This window comes from Dipteris shenzhenensis, chromosome 18, assembly GCF_047967505.1.
Source record: "Dipteris shenzhenensis isolate YYH24624 ecotype China chromosome 18, Dip_SZ_1.0, whole genome shotgun sequence".
In the NCBI taxonomy this organism is placed as follows: domain Eukaryota; kingdom Viridiplantae; phylum Streptophyta; class Polypodiopsida; order Gleicheniales; family Dipteridaceae; genus Dipteris; species Dipteris shenzhenensis.
This window is the reverse complement of record NC_141613.1, coordinates 7,428,076-7,447,151: the sequence shown is the minus strand read 5'-3', so window position 1 is coordinate 7,447,151 and position 19,076 is coordinate 7,428,076. Positions and strand designations below refer to the sequence as shown.

At 47.3% G+C, this 19,076-nt stretch overlaps 1 protein-coding gene across 1 annotated transcript in view; it reads right to left on the bottom strand.

The window, feature by feature from the left end:
* Positions 1–19,076, bottom strand: part of LOC147890749 (uncharacterized) — a 118,278-nt gene that overhangs the window by 24,999 nt on the left and 74,203 nt on the right. The window contains exon 13 of the mRNA XM_087389529.1: positions 1,735–1,804. Within this exon, the coding sequence (XP_087245655.1) occupies positions 1,735–1,804 (70 nt within the window). The remainder of the gene's footprint in view (positions 1–1,734; positions 1,805–19,076) is intronic.

Here is a 19,076-nt window from a genome sequence, read left to right as displayed (position 1 = left end):
AATTAGAGGTCTTCACTATTTTTGGCGCTTGGGGCCCGAGTCTATATAAGGGGCCCAGAGGTTCAATTCTGAGGGAGCCGATGGGGGCAAGTCTCATTCCCAGGTGCTAGGTTTGATCCTGGATTGAGTCACAGATGCGCGCCTGCATCATAGCATAGTCCAAGGCCCAGCAGCAGATCCCAATCTTCACAACACCACCTGGTGGTATGGGACACCAGGCTGGTTAGGATCTGGTTGGGAGTTCGTGCCAGTAGCTCGGAGGAGACATCTCCTGATTGGGGATCACATCCCGTAGATGTCATGGTTAGGTGGTGAGTAGCCTGCTCACTTTCCTCACGTTTGGTGTGTTCTTGTGTTTGCTTGCAGATAAGAGGTTTCAGGAGTGCTGGGGTCGTGTCAAGCATGTTCTAACCCTACAACTCCTACAATCCCCGTGCAACCCTTAACTCCTAAATTAGCCTTCTCAACCCTTCCTCCCCTTGATCCATGAAGGAGACAAGCTCCGCACTCCTGAACCCTATCCCCTTCCTGAACCCTGCAAGCTTTTCTTGGATCCTACAAGGCCTTCTTACTCTTAAAACCACGAAGGAGGTGCAAACCTTCATCAACCTTCACGAACAACCATTCTTCTTCACCTAAGCTAAATGCGGGAACTACTTTCCATGCTTGAGTCTACATCTCTAACCGGAATACGACTTGAGGCCCTAATGCTACAACCATGATTACTCCAATATGACAAACAACTAACCATAATTGTAGGCGATCAAAACCTCGAAACTTGGAAATGAGAGAAAAAGCAACCACACTCGTCAATTATGCATCTTGGTACCCTTTTGTGATATTTTATACAACTTCTCTCTGTACCCATGCTTATTATAAAGATAACATTTACTTTTCATCAAAGTTCTTTTATAGTAGTTTTGACACGTGCGGGTGGGGAAGTAGGTCAAGCAGCACCACTATGAGGATCAAAAACTTTAATAAGATGTGCATAAGAGAAGGAAAGCTAATCATTAAGAGGAAGAATTTTAGAAAGTAATGTGTATTTTATTCAACTGATGCATTCATACATGCCTTATATTTGGGTCAGCTCAAGCTAACTGCAAATGAGTTCGACACAAGTTAACTCAAACATTTACCTCAGAAATCAACTGTGTCAGCAAGAACCAAAATGTGGCGATCTGATATCAGCTCCCAGGTGTAGTTGCATTGACAACTATACTTTATAAAAGTCCAATGCACATTTTAGTTTGAGAATTGTCTGTTTAATGTGTGTGTAATTCCGTGTAGTTATGTACATTGATTCTTTTGAAATTTGATGGATGTTTTTAAATTCAAAAGAGAAGCCTTGATATCTCACCAGTAATTCTTCAAGATAATGGCATCTATCATAACTCTTCCTTTGATTTTGTATAGCAAAATCATTTAGATTAAAATCAAAGTGGAAATTCAAAAAGCCTTTTTTTTTTTCTTGGCTGACCAATTTGGTTGCAATGCAGATGTTGCAGAATGAACTAACAATGAAGTCCTATAAATACAGAAATTTGCATTATCTACACCAACCCTCTCTACTCTCTTGTACTTTTAAGACTATGACAACATTTGCATTATCTACACCAACCCTCTCTACTCTCTTGTACTTTTAAGACTATGACAACATCTTTCCACAAACTGTACAATAGCTTTGCAGGTGTAATCAAAATAACCAAAGACCCTGAATGATGAGCAACTCACTTGCTTTTGTCTATGCCAAAGAGAGCTGGCACATAGGATTTCCAGATATTCTGTTGTTGCACGAACCCACCTGCATTTTGTACAGTTCAGATGTGTAACCCAAAAGGATATCTGCTTTCCAGTATGGAAAAAAAGAACTGGGCGACCATTTCTAGACTCAAGAATGAGCAACAAGAAAAGAAATGGAATGGTATATAGAAAGAGAGAACCGATACAACAATAATAAGTATAAGAAATTCTTGCCACCTTAGGACTTATTGCTACTATAGATCTCTTTGCAAACAGTAAGGCCACAAATTATAACTCCTATAGAAAGAGAAAAGATAGTGATCCACACAACGTGGATCACTCCACATATTCTAGAGAGATTAAATCTGATGATAATTCCCAAATATGATCCAATTTCCTTGCCCAAAAATGCATCTGTGTTACAAAACTGATAGTTATACTAAACTAGAAAGAGAACAGTCTCAAGCAAGGTGTCAAGATATAAGAAAGTATAACCAGAAATTCGATGGAATACGGTGATCCCCTTCGAACCTAAGAAGCAGCTCATGCAAGTGGCAAATTGGCTGCTGAAACAGTGTGCCAGCCGGGTAGGCATAGAGACGCCCATTTTCATGCAGTGGGGCACTAAAGGTAGGTATAGAGCCAGACATGCCTTTGGCGTGCCGCCATATTATTACCAGTCCAAGCCTCCACCAAAATCACAGAAGTCCACAGTTGGTACTCAAGCTTCCATGCATAGGAAGGCCTTGTTTGCCAACCCAACCCCCCAACCCCCCGAGTTGGACAGTGGTGAATTTGACACTGCCATGGCCTTCATGATCGTTTTTTTGATTCAGGAGCACGTCCTCAGCCATGGACATCAGACAACAGTGCCATCTCCTCCTAGGAGAGTACTGGAGGTGTGTCCCCAACAATGGATAGGAGCGGGGGTGTTTGCATTTTAGTAGCCTAGCCTTTGGCCCCAACTGTATTTGATCAAGGAGAGCTTATAGGAGGGAAGGTGATATGAAATGGCCTACCAAGGGGACACTCCAAGATCGGGATCCTGAACGATCATGCCCTTTTTAACCACAGCATTCTTTCGAGAGAGTTTACAGAGAGCCTCCCACATGTTAACTCTTAAATTGTTGGAGGAGACCTCAGATTGGAGGAGACCTCAACAATCTGGAGTTTGAGGATGATAAGAGGGTGGAGCTTTCTTTGCTGATGCCTTCTGTCGAGTGTGGTACTTGGGAGCATTTCATCTTTGCGATCAATGGTCATGACCCTTGGAGAGGGCAGAGTTCTTCAAACTTTACAGTTGAATGTGTTTGGCTGCGTCGTTTGTTGCTGATCTTTATCTCTCATTGGAGGGTTTCATGCTCGCACGAAGCACATTGAGGTTCATTATCATTATGTCAGAGAGAAGTTGCATGCAGGGGAGATCCGTATGATCTATGTGTCAACACATAACAATGTTAAAGACATCTTGACCAAAATACTTCCACATAAGAAGTTTGAGGCATTTCGCAGTGCCTTGAACTTATCTCCTTTTGGTGATTCCTTGTACATCATCACATTGGCACTACAAGGGGGTGTTAGAATTATTGACATATTCTAGGCAGTGACCAATGTAATCCATAAGTGAGTCAGGGGCACTTTTCCCTCACTAGAGGTTTTCCCCCTAACCATGGCTCTGATACCAAATGTTGGAAAGTGGGAGTGAAGAGAGCTTCATCATGGAGGTAAGTGAGAACACATGAGATATTCAAATGGGTGTTCTATTTATTGTGAGAGGGAAGTCCCTCTTTTATAGAAATGGAGAGAGGGTGGCCTAAATCAATGGCACCTCTCCTACATCAAAGGAGGTAGCTCCTAAATCATAGGAACTCCACAATCATAAGCACCACCCCATGTGGGGGCCTTTGCATTACATCATCACCTGTGTCATGGTCTATGGCACTAAGTGTGCCTCTTCTACACACACACACACACAACCATATGACTGCTAGTGGATGCACACATGCACCTAGCAAGCCCTTGATCACACATATCCCAACATACCCCCCCTCAAGGGTTTGCATCTTGCTATGTCAAGAATACATCTAGTCACACAGCTTCTCATGCCATCTCATAGTGGTCAATGATAAATCTATGGCTAGGAAGAAGCAAGGGAGCTTCACTACAAGCACTCTTCCATGTTGCAAGGTGCGCTCCTGCTCCTGCGAGCTTCCCTTCCTCCCTCGCCGTACCTCTACCTCCCCCTCCGCCCATTACTCCTTCCGCTCACCCCCGCCCCCGCTACCCCCTCCGCCGCTCACCCCCACCCCGCTACCCCCTCCGTTCACCCCCGCTATCCCGCCCTGCTACCCCCGCTATCCCGCCCTGCTACCCGCACCGAGACCTGGACAGACGACTCGGTTTGGGAGGCTCTCAGGGAGCAGACGCATGCTCAGATTTGTTCCTGGATAGGCCCGTCCGGTGGGTAGCTTCTCGAGACTCAGTGGTCCGAGGGTGACGTGCGCCTGCGGTGGCGTTGCGCCGCCAAACGATTCAGACTGATTGTGATCCTCAGGCCCCCCCTGTCTTGGCCCCTCCCCCAAGATGTCAGAGCCTGGACACCTCAGAAACTCCGTGCCTTCTACGGGATGTCCACCTCAGAGATCTCGAGCTGGCTCGAGAAAGCCTTCGTTCATGGTACCAAAGGCCTCTCGCCTTTGCTGAAGGTGTTGAAGGACGGGCAGGACGACCCCGCCTCCCCCTCCGAACCTTCCCATAAGCGCCAGCGCCTCTCCTCCGAAATGTCAGCTTCTTCTTCGACCTCGACCGCGAGCAGACAGTTGTTCGCTGCCTCCCAGTCCTCACCATGAGCCTACACCTCGTATCCTGGAATGTGAACGGGTTTCACTCTTCTGGCACCCGTGGTCCCAGGAAGCTCATTTTGAGACAGGAACTTCAGCCAGCAGTGATAGGATGTGTGGATGTACTTCTGCTACAAGAACACAAGCTTTCCGCGGCTCACTCCCGTAGATGTGGGAAGATCCTCACTGGTCGCTCTCACACTTATTGGGAGCCCTCGATCGGCGCACTGGGGAGGAGTGGTGGTGTCTGTACTTCCGTGGGAGAGCAGCTAGCCCAAGGAGTTTTCGATCATGGCACGTTGATTCCACGTCGTGCCCTTTGGGTAGGCCTGGAATTAGAGGGCTCCAGAGTTGGAATCCTCAACATTTATGCCCCCACAGATCTCCGTTGTAGAGCCACCTTCTGGAGGACACTTACAGGGATTCTCCCAGACATGGATTCCTGGATTGTTGGAGGTGACTTCAACAATTTCGAGACCTTGGAGGACCAGCAGGGCAGAGGACCGGAGTTTACAGGTATGGCTCAGGCAGAGCAGTCCGCTTGGGACTCTTTTATCTTTGCGACAGGAGGAAGGGACTGTTGGCGAGACCCGTCCTTCCGACGTTGACACGGGAGCTTGGTCTTCTCGTGGGGTTTCCGCAGGGAAGGAGGCAGACTCCTGGAGAGGCTGGATAGATTCTATGTTAGTGATTGGGCCATCAGCAGAGGCGGTCAGGCCGGTATAGTTCCAGGGACGACACTCTCCGACCATGCGCCGGTGCTCTTATCATTAGATTCGGCAGCTCAGTCCCTTCCCCCCCGCTCATGCCGGATTCCCGATTCCATTTTCTCGAGGGAGGACGTGCGCAGCAGTATTTGCGATCTTTGGGACAGAGACTGGGGCGAGTGCGAGGACTTGGTTGATTCGGTGGCGCAGGCGTTGCAGGAGTCCAGCCAGATCTGCCAGCTCGCAGCCCTACAGGTTCGACAGGAGTGGTGGGGTAGAGAGAGAGCCCTTCGGAGAGACCTCGCCTCCATTCAGCGGCTCCAGCAGGCATCCCCGGGCTCGGAGGAGCTTCGGATCCAGGCCCTTCGAGCCAGAGCCCTTCTTGAGGAGACACTCCAGCGTCGCTCAGAGTTTTCCTATCACGCCTCTCTCTCCTTCTGGGCTCGGAAGGGTGACCGGATGTGCAGGGAGTTCTTCAGGACACATGGCCAGAGAGCTGCAGGTGATCAGCTTCGGAGTCTCAGGACAGCGTCGGGACACATTGTCACGGATCCGGGAGAGGTCTTGGGATTGGCCACCGACTTCTACAGGACCCTTTTTCAGCAGGAGCCACTTGCTCCTCGCACTCGTCGTGCCCGCGATGAGGTATGGAGACACACTCCTTCCTTGGTCCAGCCTAGCATGCAGGCGACGCTGTTGGCACCGTTTACCACGGATGAGATGCTGGAGGCCTTGATGGCCATCGATGGACAGAAATGCCCAGGTGAGGATGGGCTATCCCGGGCATTCTTCACCTCTTTCTGGGACCAAATCCATCAGCCCCTCTTAGCAGCTTTTCAGAGGATTTTCAGCAGCGGTTATATGCCAGAGAGCCTCTCCTCGGGATTGATTTGCCTCATCCCGAAGGGAGGAGATAGACAGGAGATCCGTCAGTGGCGCCCGATTACTCTCCTTACCACTGCCTACAAAATCCTAGCCAAGATGATCAGCGCCAGAGTTCGGCCTCTACTTCCAGACATCATTCACGACACTCAGACAGGCTTTGTTCAGGATCGCAGTATCCTGGACAATGTCTTCACCTTTTCAGAGGCGGCAGAGTGGGCGGCAGAGTGGGCTCAGCACAGCGGATCACACCTTGCCATCCTACTTCTCGACTTTGAGAAGGCCTACGATCGGGTGGACTGGTCCTTTCTGGAGGGGACTCTGGAGTGGCTAGGTTTCCCAGCAGGTTGGGATTCAAGGTATTTCAGCTTTGTACAGGACAGCCTCTAGTAGAGTCATCATTGGAGGCAGGATGGGTTAGGGCTGCCCCCTTGCCCCTTACCTGTTTCTCTTCTTCGCCGAGGCTATGACTTACTATCTCCGGGCGAGGTCTACAGGGATCAGGGGTGTTCGCCTCCCCCTCCGGGAGGACACGGAGCTCTTGGACTCGGAGTACGCGGATGACACAGCCCTGTATGTCCAGGACGATGAGTTGATGCTGGAGAGGGTGAGGTTGGCCCTGGAGGTCTTCTGTTCGGCTGCTGGTGCGAAAATCAACTGGAACAAATCAGTTGGTTTCCTTACAGACCCCGGGGCGCGTTCTCAGTGGGGGAGGTTTTTGGGTTTCAGGTGGATCCCGCGGGGACAGACAGCTAGATACTTGGGTTTTCAGGTCGGCCTGGACATCACGCCAGCTCAGCAGTTTCTCCCGGTGCTAGATTCCATCCGACGGAAGCTGGCTTTCTGGAGCACTGCTAAGCTTTCCCTTGCAAGTCGTGCCTTGGTAGTCAACCAAGTCCTCCTTGCCACGGCTTGGTATGTGGCTTCCTCTTGGTGTTTCTCGAGATCCAGTGTGGCACAGCTTAGGAGGCTGGTTCGGAACTTCCTTTGGTCCGGGGAGGATGGCCTCAGAGATACCAGAGCCAGGGTTGCTTGGCAGACAGTTATTCTTCCGCAGGCTGAGGGAGGCCTGGGAGTCATCGATCCAGAGCTGCAGAGTCAGGCCTTGCTAGGCAAGTTAGTTATCCGCGGTTTGACCCCATGGGGGCAGACGTGGAAGATGCTACTTCAGCAGGGGGTCGGTTCTTGTGTCCCGCGACGAGGTGGAGAGTGGCTCCCGTCCCTCAGGTGGATCTTCACTTCCGCCCCACTTACTCAGCCCCGCTCCCCACTCGTTCGTAGCCTCCTCATGGTTTGGAGGCGGCTCCGCCTCAGTCTCATTCAGTCCCCTCCCCGCTGTCAGGAGGAGATTGATCGCCAGCCACTTATCTGGAACGATCAAGGTCAGAGATGCCGAGGGCCTTCAGTTGGGGGAGAGATCACACATCAGGTGGGATGGTTGGATGAGGGGGCCAGCCCGGTCCCTTCGAGTTTGAAGGGACACGTACAGATATTTGGAGACGGCTGATCTCGCAGACGCCGCTGGAGGTGTTCGTGGAGCCCAGGCGAGACGCACGGAGATCGACGGCGCGATCCCAGCTGATTGGTTGGTTCCACCGGACCCTCAGATCCTCATGCCTGGTGACGACCGTTGGCTGGGACAGTTCACCCCCCGTGGCATCCCACTGGTGGTCGCAGGACGTATGGTCGACTCCTCTATTTCTTTCTTCGCGGTTATGGGGGATGGACGACTCAGGAGAGAGGATGCACTCATCGACCCCCTACTCCCATGGCAGAGGGTTCGGATCGTAGGCCTTTTGGGGAAGGTCTGGCGTACCGACCCTAGCATTGAGCAAGATCAGCTGCAGCTTTGGCGACTCTAGCTCTGGGAGGGGCGGGCCTTGTCAGAGCTTGAGTGGGACCCAGGAGAGTGGAGCTGGCCAGAGGTTGTGACAGGACAGGGGCCGACCTCCTTCTTCGCCTACAGCACGACTTTGGACAGGCGAGTTCTTGGGAGGATGCAGAGTCGCCCCCCCACCCAGCGGCCCAGCTGGTATGCACAGGGTATTTCCAGATTCTTTTTGCAGGCCTTCTGGAAGGCCTTGTGGGAGAGCTGGCGGCCGCGGAAGATCTCCTACTTCCTGTGGCTTCTCGCCCACAAAGGTCTTCCGGTAGGGAGCTGGTTGAGACAGATAGGCCAGGACGGACACTGTCAGATCTGCCATGTGGTTGAGGAGTCACCAAAGCACTGCCTGTGGAGCTGCACTCACGCCCAGAAGTGTGGAGGTGGACTTTCGGGATTCTCACTCGCGCAGCACCAGAGCTAGGCTTGATCATGTGGGGCGCGTTCTGTTGGTGCAGCACCGCACCTGGTCTACATCACTTATTCGAGGCATGCCAGCAGGACCCCACTTTCCTTATCACGCAGGGTACATGGGGGCTGCTCGAGGGTATCCCGCAGCACCTAGCAGAGGCGGATACAGGAGTTCAGGAGAGGCAGCCAGTCTGGGAGATTATCAGCAGCATAGCAGGGTGGCACATTTGGACCTCGCGTTGCGCGCAGATCCTCGGTGGCACCTCCTTATCGACTGCCCAGGTCATGACTGATATTTGGTGCGAGATTATTCATACCCTCAGAGGCCAGTGGGACCAGATTCAGGGAGATTCCCGGTCCGGTCAAGAGAAGCGGAGTTCTAACAGGTTAGATGCTCAAAAGTTTCAGTATTTTACTGTTTTTGGTTGACATTGATGGGTGTTGGTCATAGGAGTAGATGGGTGAAGGATTTAATGCTCCAAAGTTGGTCTATCACTATGCAAATCATGTTTTTCAAGGCATATGCTTGGATGAAAGGTTATATTGGTCACAAGAATGCATCATTCATGATGTTTCAGACCCGCGAAGAAAGGTAGGAATATTGCATCCACTTGTGGAGGAGCTACTTCAGGTGCTCATATGGCTACTGCAAAAAGGAGTCCTCTTCCCTCTGCTGCTGCTACTACAATTTCATCTTCTAGGAGTGCACATGTTCTTGGAGCTTCAGGTTCTACTCCTATTGCATCTCCTTCACCTCTCCCACCTACACGAAGGCAAAGCACCCTTTATACTGCATGGCTTCCTTCGGGCTTGGAACACTCAGGGCCTCTTCTTCGAGCAGACCTCGCAGGGCCTTCGGTGGTGCTACTCACCACCCCGATGGCTGTTCATTCACACTCGCCTTATCCCGACGTGAGAGAGTGATTTATTGTGTTACCTTTTAGGGCTGTGTCCGATTTGTGAACGCAGCCCGTCAACTACAAGCTGACCTTTTGTATCTTGTTCTCGAAGTAATATAATTAGCACTGTTTTTTCGGAAAAAAAAAATCTATGGCTAGGATCTCATGCTAGTAAAGGTGCCCAAGGGTCAAGGTTTACAAAAATTGGATAGACCCCCCCAAAATGGTTCTCTCCCTTGCATGTATCTTAGGACTTTGTGGAGACAAAACACATAACATTCTTTTTAGAGTACTATTCTAGGCAGAGAACCTAAAAATTTGGCCAAATGATAATAAATAAAGTTCAAAAGACAAAGTGCTCAAAAGGCATAGTCTTTATCTTCTACCACAAAGTTTGATTCTTCATTTGTTGATGGAGTTCTCTCTTCAACCAGATTTGCTTCATTCTCTTTGGAGTTGTAGTAGGAGCCATTGTTGAAACCTTTGTTGATGTAGTTCTTTTCCTTGATCTTCTTCTTGTCTTCAAGCTCTTCCTCAATGTGGCTGGTCTTTCCACAAAAGCATTCTAATATTTTGTGAATAAGTATCTTCATCTTTGAGTGCTTACCTTTGGTACCAAATATCTTGTCAAGTGTCTTCCATGCATCATCTGAAGTGTCCTTCCCATCAATGTGATGAGTATATTCATCAATAAGACCCAAAGCAATAATTGCTAGAGCCTTTTCATCTTTCACTGTTCATGCTACTTCATCTTTTCTTGTTGAAGGTTTCTTCTTCTTTCCACAAGCAATATTCCATAGACCTTTCTTCATGAACTTGACCTTGGTTCGCCATATATGGAAAGAATGACCATCTATCTTACTCATGTTAGCCATTAGGAAGGTCTTACCTCTTACAAGGATGTAGAGAGTAGCCATGGAGCAAGTTCCAGCCACCATAGTGGCCAACCACCATGGTGGAGCAATTTACAGTACCCACGGTGAGAGTTATTTTTTCAAAACACTGTTGGAAGTCGAAAGAGCAAGCTACAAGACCCTGCAAGAAGATCAGGATAGATGTTGTTAAATTACATGACACAGCAGAACAGAAACTGAACAAAGAATAGAGAGTACACAGCAAACTCGAGATGAACAAAATTTTCCTTCAATACTGATGTAGTACAGATGATGGCTCCATCCACCCGTGCGCTCCCATAGTGGAGCTTAGATGGTGATCTAGACAGATACTAGGTGAAGAGCTACTAGCTGGAAGATCTGATCTGGTACAATGGACTGGGGAGGTCACCTCTTTATAGCTATGAGGGCGGTAGTCGAATCAACGTAGTCAGTCAACCGACTAGTCAACCTAGTGGGTGAAGCCGACCAATCAACCTAGTCGGTGGAACCGACTAGTCGTCCATGGAATATTCAAGGAATATTCCCTATACCATTGCCTCAGGAACTCTCACCCCCGAACCCCCACCAAGGGGGCTGCTAGCCTCCCTAGGACCCCCCAGGCCCCAGCAAGAATAAGGGGCTCCCACACAATCACCTTTCTACCATCAACGATCTCATTGATAGACCTCATCTGACATGCAAGTTAGGATCCATCCAGTATCCCAGGCTCACACGTGGCTTCTCCTCATATGGGAGCCTTACAACTTGAGCACCTTGGACCACTAGCGGTTACCAGGAAGGTGGGGCATTGAGCATATCTAACACCCCCTCTCAATGTCCACCCGTAGGTGAACTATCTTCTCGGCCCAATGCCGAGTCTCTGAAGATGGCCCTAAAGCTGATCCTTCTCGAGTGCCTTGGTAAAGATATCTGCTCCATTTTGCGCTATTGGATAGTAGACCAATTCCATTATCCCATCATCGATCAAATCACGCACATAGTGATACTGAATCTCTATATGTTTTGTGCAAGCATGAAACACTAGATTTTGAGCGATGGCCATACAACTTTGATTGTCGCACCTCAGCACAGTTTCCTCATCCTCTTGCACTCCCATGTGCCATAAGATCCTCCTCAGCCACACTACTTCACATGCAGCAAAACATGCTGCCTTGTACTCAGCCTCAGTAGAAGACAATGCCATTGTTGGTTGTTTCTTACTGATCCAAGAGAAGATACCTGAACCTAAAGAAAAACAATATCCAAAAACTGATTTCCTGGAATCAACATCTCCAGCCCGCCGATCTAAGTCACAATGACCAGCTAAGGAAGTGCCCGTACCATAGGTGATGCCATAATCAAGAGTGCCCTTCACATACCTGAGCACTCGCATCCCTACATTCCAATGATTCTCCTGGGGCTTATTGGAGAACCTGCTCAAAACGCCAACAGCAAAAGTGATGTCCGGTCTGGTGTTGCATAAATAGATGAGACTACCGCGACTAACTTCCTGTACCTCCCGATGTCTGCTGGTGGTGAGGCATCCTCCATAGACAACCTCGCATTTACCTCCATAGGTGTAGCTATCTCCTTACACTCGGACATACCAAATGCCTTCAAGATCTCCCTTGCATATTTTTGCTGAGAGATGAAGATCTTGCCTGGACTTCAATCCCTAAACAGTAGTGCATCAAGCCTAAGTCTGTCATCTCAAACTCTATGCTCAAAGCCTTTCTAGTCTGCTGGATCATGTCTTCATAGACACCTGTAATAAGGAAATCATCCACATAGAACAATAATAGCAGATTTTCCACCTATCCTGTACACATAAAAGCTAGCATTTGAGGCACATCTTTTGAAGTTTAATTTATGAAAGAATTTATCTATCCGTTGGTACCATGCATTTGGGGCATGTTTTAGCCCGTACAGAACCTTCTTCAGCTTACATACCTTAATCTTAGAATGGGGGGCCTCAAACCACAGTTACGCTGAAACGCGTTTCAAAGCCCAGCCAGGCCTGAAACGCCGTTTCAGAGAAGCCCCGTTTCCAGAAACGCGTTTCAGGGTCTGAAACATTTCAGGACCCTGAAACGGCTGGCTGAAACGTTTCAGCCAGTCTGAAACGCGTTTCAGAGCCCTGAAACGTGCCGTTTCAGACAACACAGGCTGCTAGGTCTCCAAAATCACATTTTTTGTCTTTTTGCTTTTGATTTTGGTCTCCAGGCTCCTTCCACTCCTTCAGCCTCATACTCTCTCCATCCTCAAGGTTTTCCAGCCCTCCTTCAGCCCCATTCACTCCTTTCCTCTCCTTTCTCTCCTGCAGCCTGCTTCAGCCCTCCATCATCATCTACTCCCCTCCCTTGCTGACGTGGCGTTTCCCCGTTTCAGCCCTCCCAGAAATCCCGAAACGTTTCCGTTTCCGTTTCCGTTTCCGTTCCCCATTTCCCCGTTTCCGTTTCCCCTAACTATGCCTCAAACCCTGGTGGCTGAGCCACATACACCTCCTCCTTGAGGTCACCATTCAAGAATGCTGATTTAACATCCATTTGATAAACAAACCACTTTTTATGAGCAGCCACCAATAGTAATGTGCAAATAGTGGTCATTCTCGCAGTCAGAACGAAAGATTCCTGAAAATGAATCCCTTCAACCTACGAAAATCCTTGTGCAACCAATCTGACTTTGTACTTTTCCAAAGTCCCATCGGCCTTGTACTTTACCTTCCAAACCCACTTGGTGCCAATAACCCTTCTGTTAGGTGGTCCATCTTCATTCTTCATGATGCTGCCATATTCTACTTGCATAGCATTTTTCCAATCTCGGTTTGCAAGTGCTTCCTCCAAACTCGTAGGCTCCTTAACTTTTGCAATAATCTCAGCCATCAAGGCCATATTAACTATGTGAGCAAAAGCCCTCCTTTGCTCCTCGATTCTCTGAGACCACCTTGGTCCATCTGCATGCTACTCAACAGACATAGGCATCTGGTTATCATGGTCATAGAGCTACCTTACCCATTGCGGCAATGGCTTTTTCGATGGTGTAACAACAAGTTGGTGACTTATACCTTCATCATCTGATATTTCCTCGTCCTTTATAGCTCTTGGGATAGGTCCATAGTGAATTACCTCTTCGCTTGATGATAAAGTGGAAGAGCTCTTCTCTGCCTCTACTGCATGTGGCTGCTCCCTGAACACCACATCATAGCTCGCTATGATCTTCTTTGCCTCTCGGTCATACAACTTATAGGCTTTTTTCTCATCACAATAGCCTAAGAAGATACATTCGATGCTTTTTGGTTGTAGCTTGTTTCTCCCTTTGTCTGGTACATGCGCATAGCATTCACATCCAAACGTTTTAAAATGGGAGACAGATGGCTTCTTACCGCTATAAGCCTCATGTGGCGTTTTACCTTTGATTGCCTTTGTATAGCTGCGATTAAGGATGTAAACCGCAGTATTGACAGCCTCAGCTCAAAAGTGGTTTGGCAGTCCAGCACCTTTCAACATACACCTCCCCATCTCCACGGTGGTTTGCATTCGGCGTTGAACAACCGAATTTTGCTGAGGCGTATGTGGTGTCATTGTTTGTCGCTTGATCCCTTTGCTCTTGAAAAAATCTCCAAACTCTATAGAAACAAACTCACTACCACCATCCGATCTGATTTCCTTCACTTTTCTCGCTATTTCATTTTCAACAAGCTGTAGCCATTCTTTCAATTTACCAAAAGCTTGAGTCTTTTCGTGAAGAAAGTACACCCACATCTTCCTACTATAGTCATCGACAATCAATAAAACATAGGAAGATTCCCCCAAGGCCTGTGTAGGCATCTTACCGCACAAGTCAACATGCACCAACTCTAGAGAAGCGTTTGCTCCATTTTTGCTTTCTTGTGGGAATGCCTTTCTCTGTTGCTTGCCCATCATGCAAGCTTCACACGGTTCTTTGATTTCTGCTACTGCAGGTAAGTGAGCAACCATACCTTACTTTTGCATCTCCTTCAGCACTGCAAATCTGATGTGGCCGAATCTTTCGTGCCTCTACTTGTGCCCACTCCAGTGGTGGTTGTAAGAGCACTTAGCTCATACAGGTTGTTCCTCCTTACTCCTATGAAGGTACTTGTCAAGCTCATGATGTAGGTTTCTTTTGGCAGGACATGAAGGAGGCTCGAAGATGTATAGAGCGCAAAGAGCAGAATGAAGAGGACCCCCAGCGAAAGGAGGAGCTACTATGGGCGTATAAGTCGGCAGAGTCAAGCAAGCACTGTGTGATCCGAGTGTGTGAAGATATCTGCCATAGTGCAGCAGACTGGCCTCTAGAGCTAGAAGATGCTTGCTATAGGGAGGTTGATAAGATAGTTGGGAGTCTAGAATTTCCTTGAAATAATAAAAATCTTGCATACATTTCTTGAACTTGTGGATATTCTCATGATGCTCGTAATACCTGATTTTGTATTGACCTTCTTCCATGTTAGTACTTAAATGTTTTAAGTAGCCCGGTGGTTGAAATTTGATGGTTAATGATAACCAATCTAAGGTATTTATACAAGTTGGAGAGCTTCTCTCTCTGCATGTAAGAATTGTAAGACATTCTCTATCTACATGTAGAATTTGCATATAGAAGTAGGAGTTGCATGTTGCATGTAGGAGTTGCATGTAGGAGTTGCATGTAGAACTCGCATGTAGGAGTTGCATGTAGAACTCGCATGTAGAACTCGCATATAGGACTCGCATGTAGGAGTTGCATGTAGAACTTGCAGGTTGGATTTCTAAGAGGGATTATTTTTAGCTTTATGCAAGTACAAGCGGAGCTTTGTCGCTACTCTACACACACATTCTATTCTACGTAAGCCCATGTTAGCACAAAGACAACACCCTCTCGAACATTTCGTTCTCCCTTGCAATCTCACGCCTCCACTATTACATTTCCTTCACTACTTCATCTTCTATCCCTCTTGGCTATTTCTTTCTTCTTTGCTCTCTTCCTGCAACTTCTATCTCCTCTCGGAATGGGCCCTGCACAGTCCAGGAGCTCCTCACACAATCTTTCCTCCCCCTCTATAGCACAGTGCCATCTTGAAATCGTGACATATGGGAGCTCCTCTCTCACTATTCAAAAGCCCAATTTGGATGCTCTCCAAAACTTCACCAGGATGGTGCAGGAGGTGAACGTGAAGAAGGGGCAACTAGTTTGTCAAGGTCACAAGATTGCCATCAATGAAAGCGTGATTGAAAAGGCTTTAGGAATTTTTGCAAGCAGTACGCAAGAACACTTTCTTAAGGAGCACTGGAAGAGACAGGATATTCTAGACGTATACCCCAATGCTCACATTAGTAAACATGGTGAAGTCAAGATTTCGAGCTTGCCAACAGACCTCCAAGATGTACTAAAGAAGATGATTCACTTCTTTCCTGATACGAGAGGAACCTGCTAGCAGGCTGCTAGCAGGGATGTTTTTATCAAAGCTATGCTTATATATTAATATAAAATCTTGGTAAAATTTTGCAAGATAATTTTTAAAGTTTCACAATATTAGTAGAGTGTAGTACTTGTTAATATTTTTTCTTTTTAATTTTGAAGGAAAAAATGTAAATCTTGGCGAAACTTTACATTTTTTTGCATAAAAGTTTCAAATCTTGGCGAATGTTTCAAACATTTATTTTTATTGGGACATACAAACTTTCGACACCAATATAAAATTTTAGCTTCTTAATGAAACTAACTTGAAAAAATCATCCCTGCTTGCAAGTTCTAGCAAGTTCGAGCAACAGTAGAGCAACTGAAAGGACGTGATGTATCTTTCTCAAGCGCGATCTCCAAGAGCGTGTTAACCAACCTGAAGAATTGCATGGATGGCAAATCCCAATTGTCATCTCAGTCTGCTGGAGTTGCAATGCACGTGATGGCATCTACCCTCAAAGGGATTTTTGAACAATACGATAAGCAGATGTCTCAAAAGGTGACTTTTCTACAAGAGAAAGCCACCGATGCAACAAAGGGCAGCACAACTTGAGAAAAGTCTCAAGGAAGGTACAGAAGCCAAGGTAGAGCAGGCACAAGTGAGGGCCTTGTAGGCACAAGAGCAAGCTAAGGCCGCTACAAAATTGGTCAACATGGAAAGGCATAGAAGACAAGAAGCAGAGAAGCGCATGAAGGAGCTCTCAGATAGGCTCGAAGAAGTAAGAAATGACGGGGACATGGCAAACAAGGAGCTAGAAAAGATGTGAAAGGATCAATAGCATTCAAACATATTCAATTCAAAATATATCATAAATGCATTATGAGCATTTACCAAAACTGTCAAACCACAGGATAGTGCTCCAAAGATAAGAGTAAAAAATCCCTCGGATCACTTCTAATGGTCAAACATCCAAAAGACCAAAGATAACTGAGATAATAATGAAACTTTCTAGCACTTAACCATGTTCAATGGTTCATATTAGAAGCAGATATCACTGTTACCCCCAAATTGAGTAGTCTGAAGTTGGAGGGTGCAATTGAAGCTGAAGAGAAAAGATTTGAGAGGGATTTCAAAGGCAAATGGAAGCCTGCATACCAGAGAGAATCCTCAGCCAAGAAGAGGCACAATGTTGCGTTAGATCGCCTAGGACAATAGCATCAAACCCGACTGGTTTTTTTGTGTTTTCTCCTTCGTTTGTGGACCAAATGCACTCAAAATTGAACAGCAGCTAGCTCATAAGGTCGCCCACCTGTGGCTCAGAGGGTTTTGCGAAATTGTCTCCCAACAGGAGGAATTTTAAGCTAGATGGGCGAGCAAAGAATGAAGCGGCACGGCCGCTCACAGTAAAATTTTGTCAATTCCAACGATGAAGAGGTGCGCCCTAGCATGGGGAAGCTGGAGCTAGAAGCATTTTCAAAGTTAACGGTTGGATCTAGAGAAATTGATGCTGCAAGATCCGGGCACAATTGGGGAAAATGGGAGAGAGATGAAAGAAGGTTGAAGGAGATGATAAGGTGGCAAACTAGGAGTCTAAAAGCTCAAGGAGGATCATGGCTCTGATACCAAATGTTGGAAAGTGGGAGTGAAGAGAGCTTCATCATGGAGGTGAGTGAGAACACATGAGATATTCAAATGAGTGTTCTATTCATTGTGAGAGGGAAGTCCCTCTTTTATAGAAATGGAGAGAGGGTGGCCCAAATCAATGGCACCTCTCCTACATCAAAGGAGGTAGCTCCTAAATCATAGGAACTCCACAATCATAGACACCACCCCATGTGGGGGCCTTTGCATTACATCATCACCTGTGTCATGGTCTATGGCACTAAGTGTGCCTCTTCACACACAACCATATGACTGCTAGTGGATGCACACATGCACCTAGCAAGCCCTTGATCACACATATCCCAACACGTAATCCTTCTCAAAATCCAAGAGAAGGATGGCCAAAGGTTCTGGCTCCTCCCTGACCCGATCGACTTTCTCCCAGAATGTGAAAATGTTGTCCAGGATGCTGCGCTCCTGAACAAAGCCGGTTTGCGTGTCATGGATGATGTCCCTAAGATGACAACTCAACTGCAAACTCAAGATCTTAGCAAGGATCTTGTATGCGGTGTCAAGCACACTGATCAGTCTCCACTGCCAAATTTCTGACCTATCTCCTCCTTTCGGGATCAAACAAATCCATGACTCTCTGCTGCAGGCGTCTCCAACTACATCTCTTCAACCACCTTCCAAGAGACGCCTGCACGTGTGGAAATTCAAGTCACCTTAAAGCTGTTTCATCTACGTTTTTAGAGTTTCCAGGCTGCTGTAGCAGAGATGATCACCAAGGGGCATTGGTTGCAGATTTTTGTGGTCTTTTGGAGGTTTTTTTACCTGTTTTGGAGCTGTTGCTTGAATTTTCTAGTTGTTCTAGGGTTGCTGCTGCAGAAACACCTTCAACAGAGCCACTTTCTGGGCTGATTCTAGCCTCTAACTCTTCTAAAATAGCCGATTCTTGGCCTGGTGACCTGCTGGTGCATATTGGTACACCGATACCTCTACTACAGCATCTCGGTATAGCTTGGAGCTGGTCTACTAAAGCATTTCAAGATATATTATTGCATTTGGCGCCCCTCCAGCTAGCTTCCTGAGGATTTTGGACCTGCTCCACCACCTTGAGCACTCATCTTGCCCACAAGTGCTCTTTTATTGGTTCATTCTTGCAGTTCAGGGTATTTACTTGCTGTTATTTGACTTAGGTTCACTCAGTTCTCTATTTTGAGGCGTTGTTCCATTAGGGCTTGCATTTTGGAACTTCCAAGGTCATCCACCAGCAGCTGGACACCTTTATTCATGCCTTTCTCAAGCTGCTGATTCATTTCGGAGTCCTAGACCAGCTCCTTTATTGGCTGGTTATCTATTTCAGCTTGCTTCCTTCGCTACCTCAGTTTGACACTAAGGAGCCTTGTTCTCGTGGTGAAAACTCATCAGCACCACTTTCAGCTAGGGATGAGCAGCATGACAAAGCACTGGCGCTAATTGGTGTGAGGTTGGTCAACAAATTGCTTCATCAACTTGACCTCACTACTTCAGCCAAGGAGACCCTAGACAAGCTCAACAATATTTATGCTACATCTACTGGACCTGAGAAGGAAGCTTCATCTGCTATGTTGCATGATCTATTACTCCCTGAGGTGGACGATGATGCTTAGTTCTATGTGTATTTGTGTTGAATAGATAAAGGTTCTCAGCTTTGAGTTGTCCCTCTAAACTGAATGTATTTGGAGTCAATAAGAGGTACTCTGCTCTGGGTTGCCCCCCAGAAATGAATGTATTGTCTTTTACTTTGGTTTGATGGTATTGACCACCCATTTCAGAGTAAGGGGGGTGACGAGTG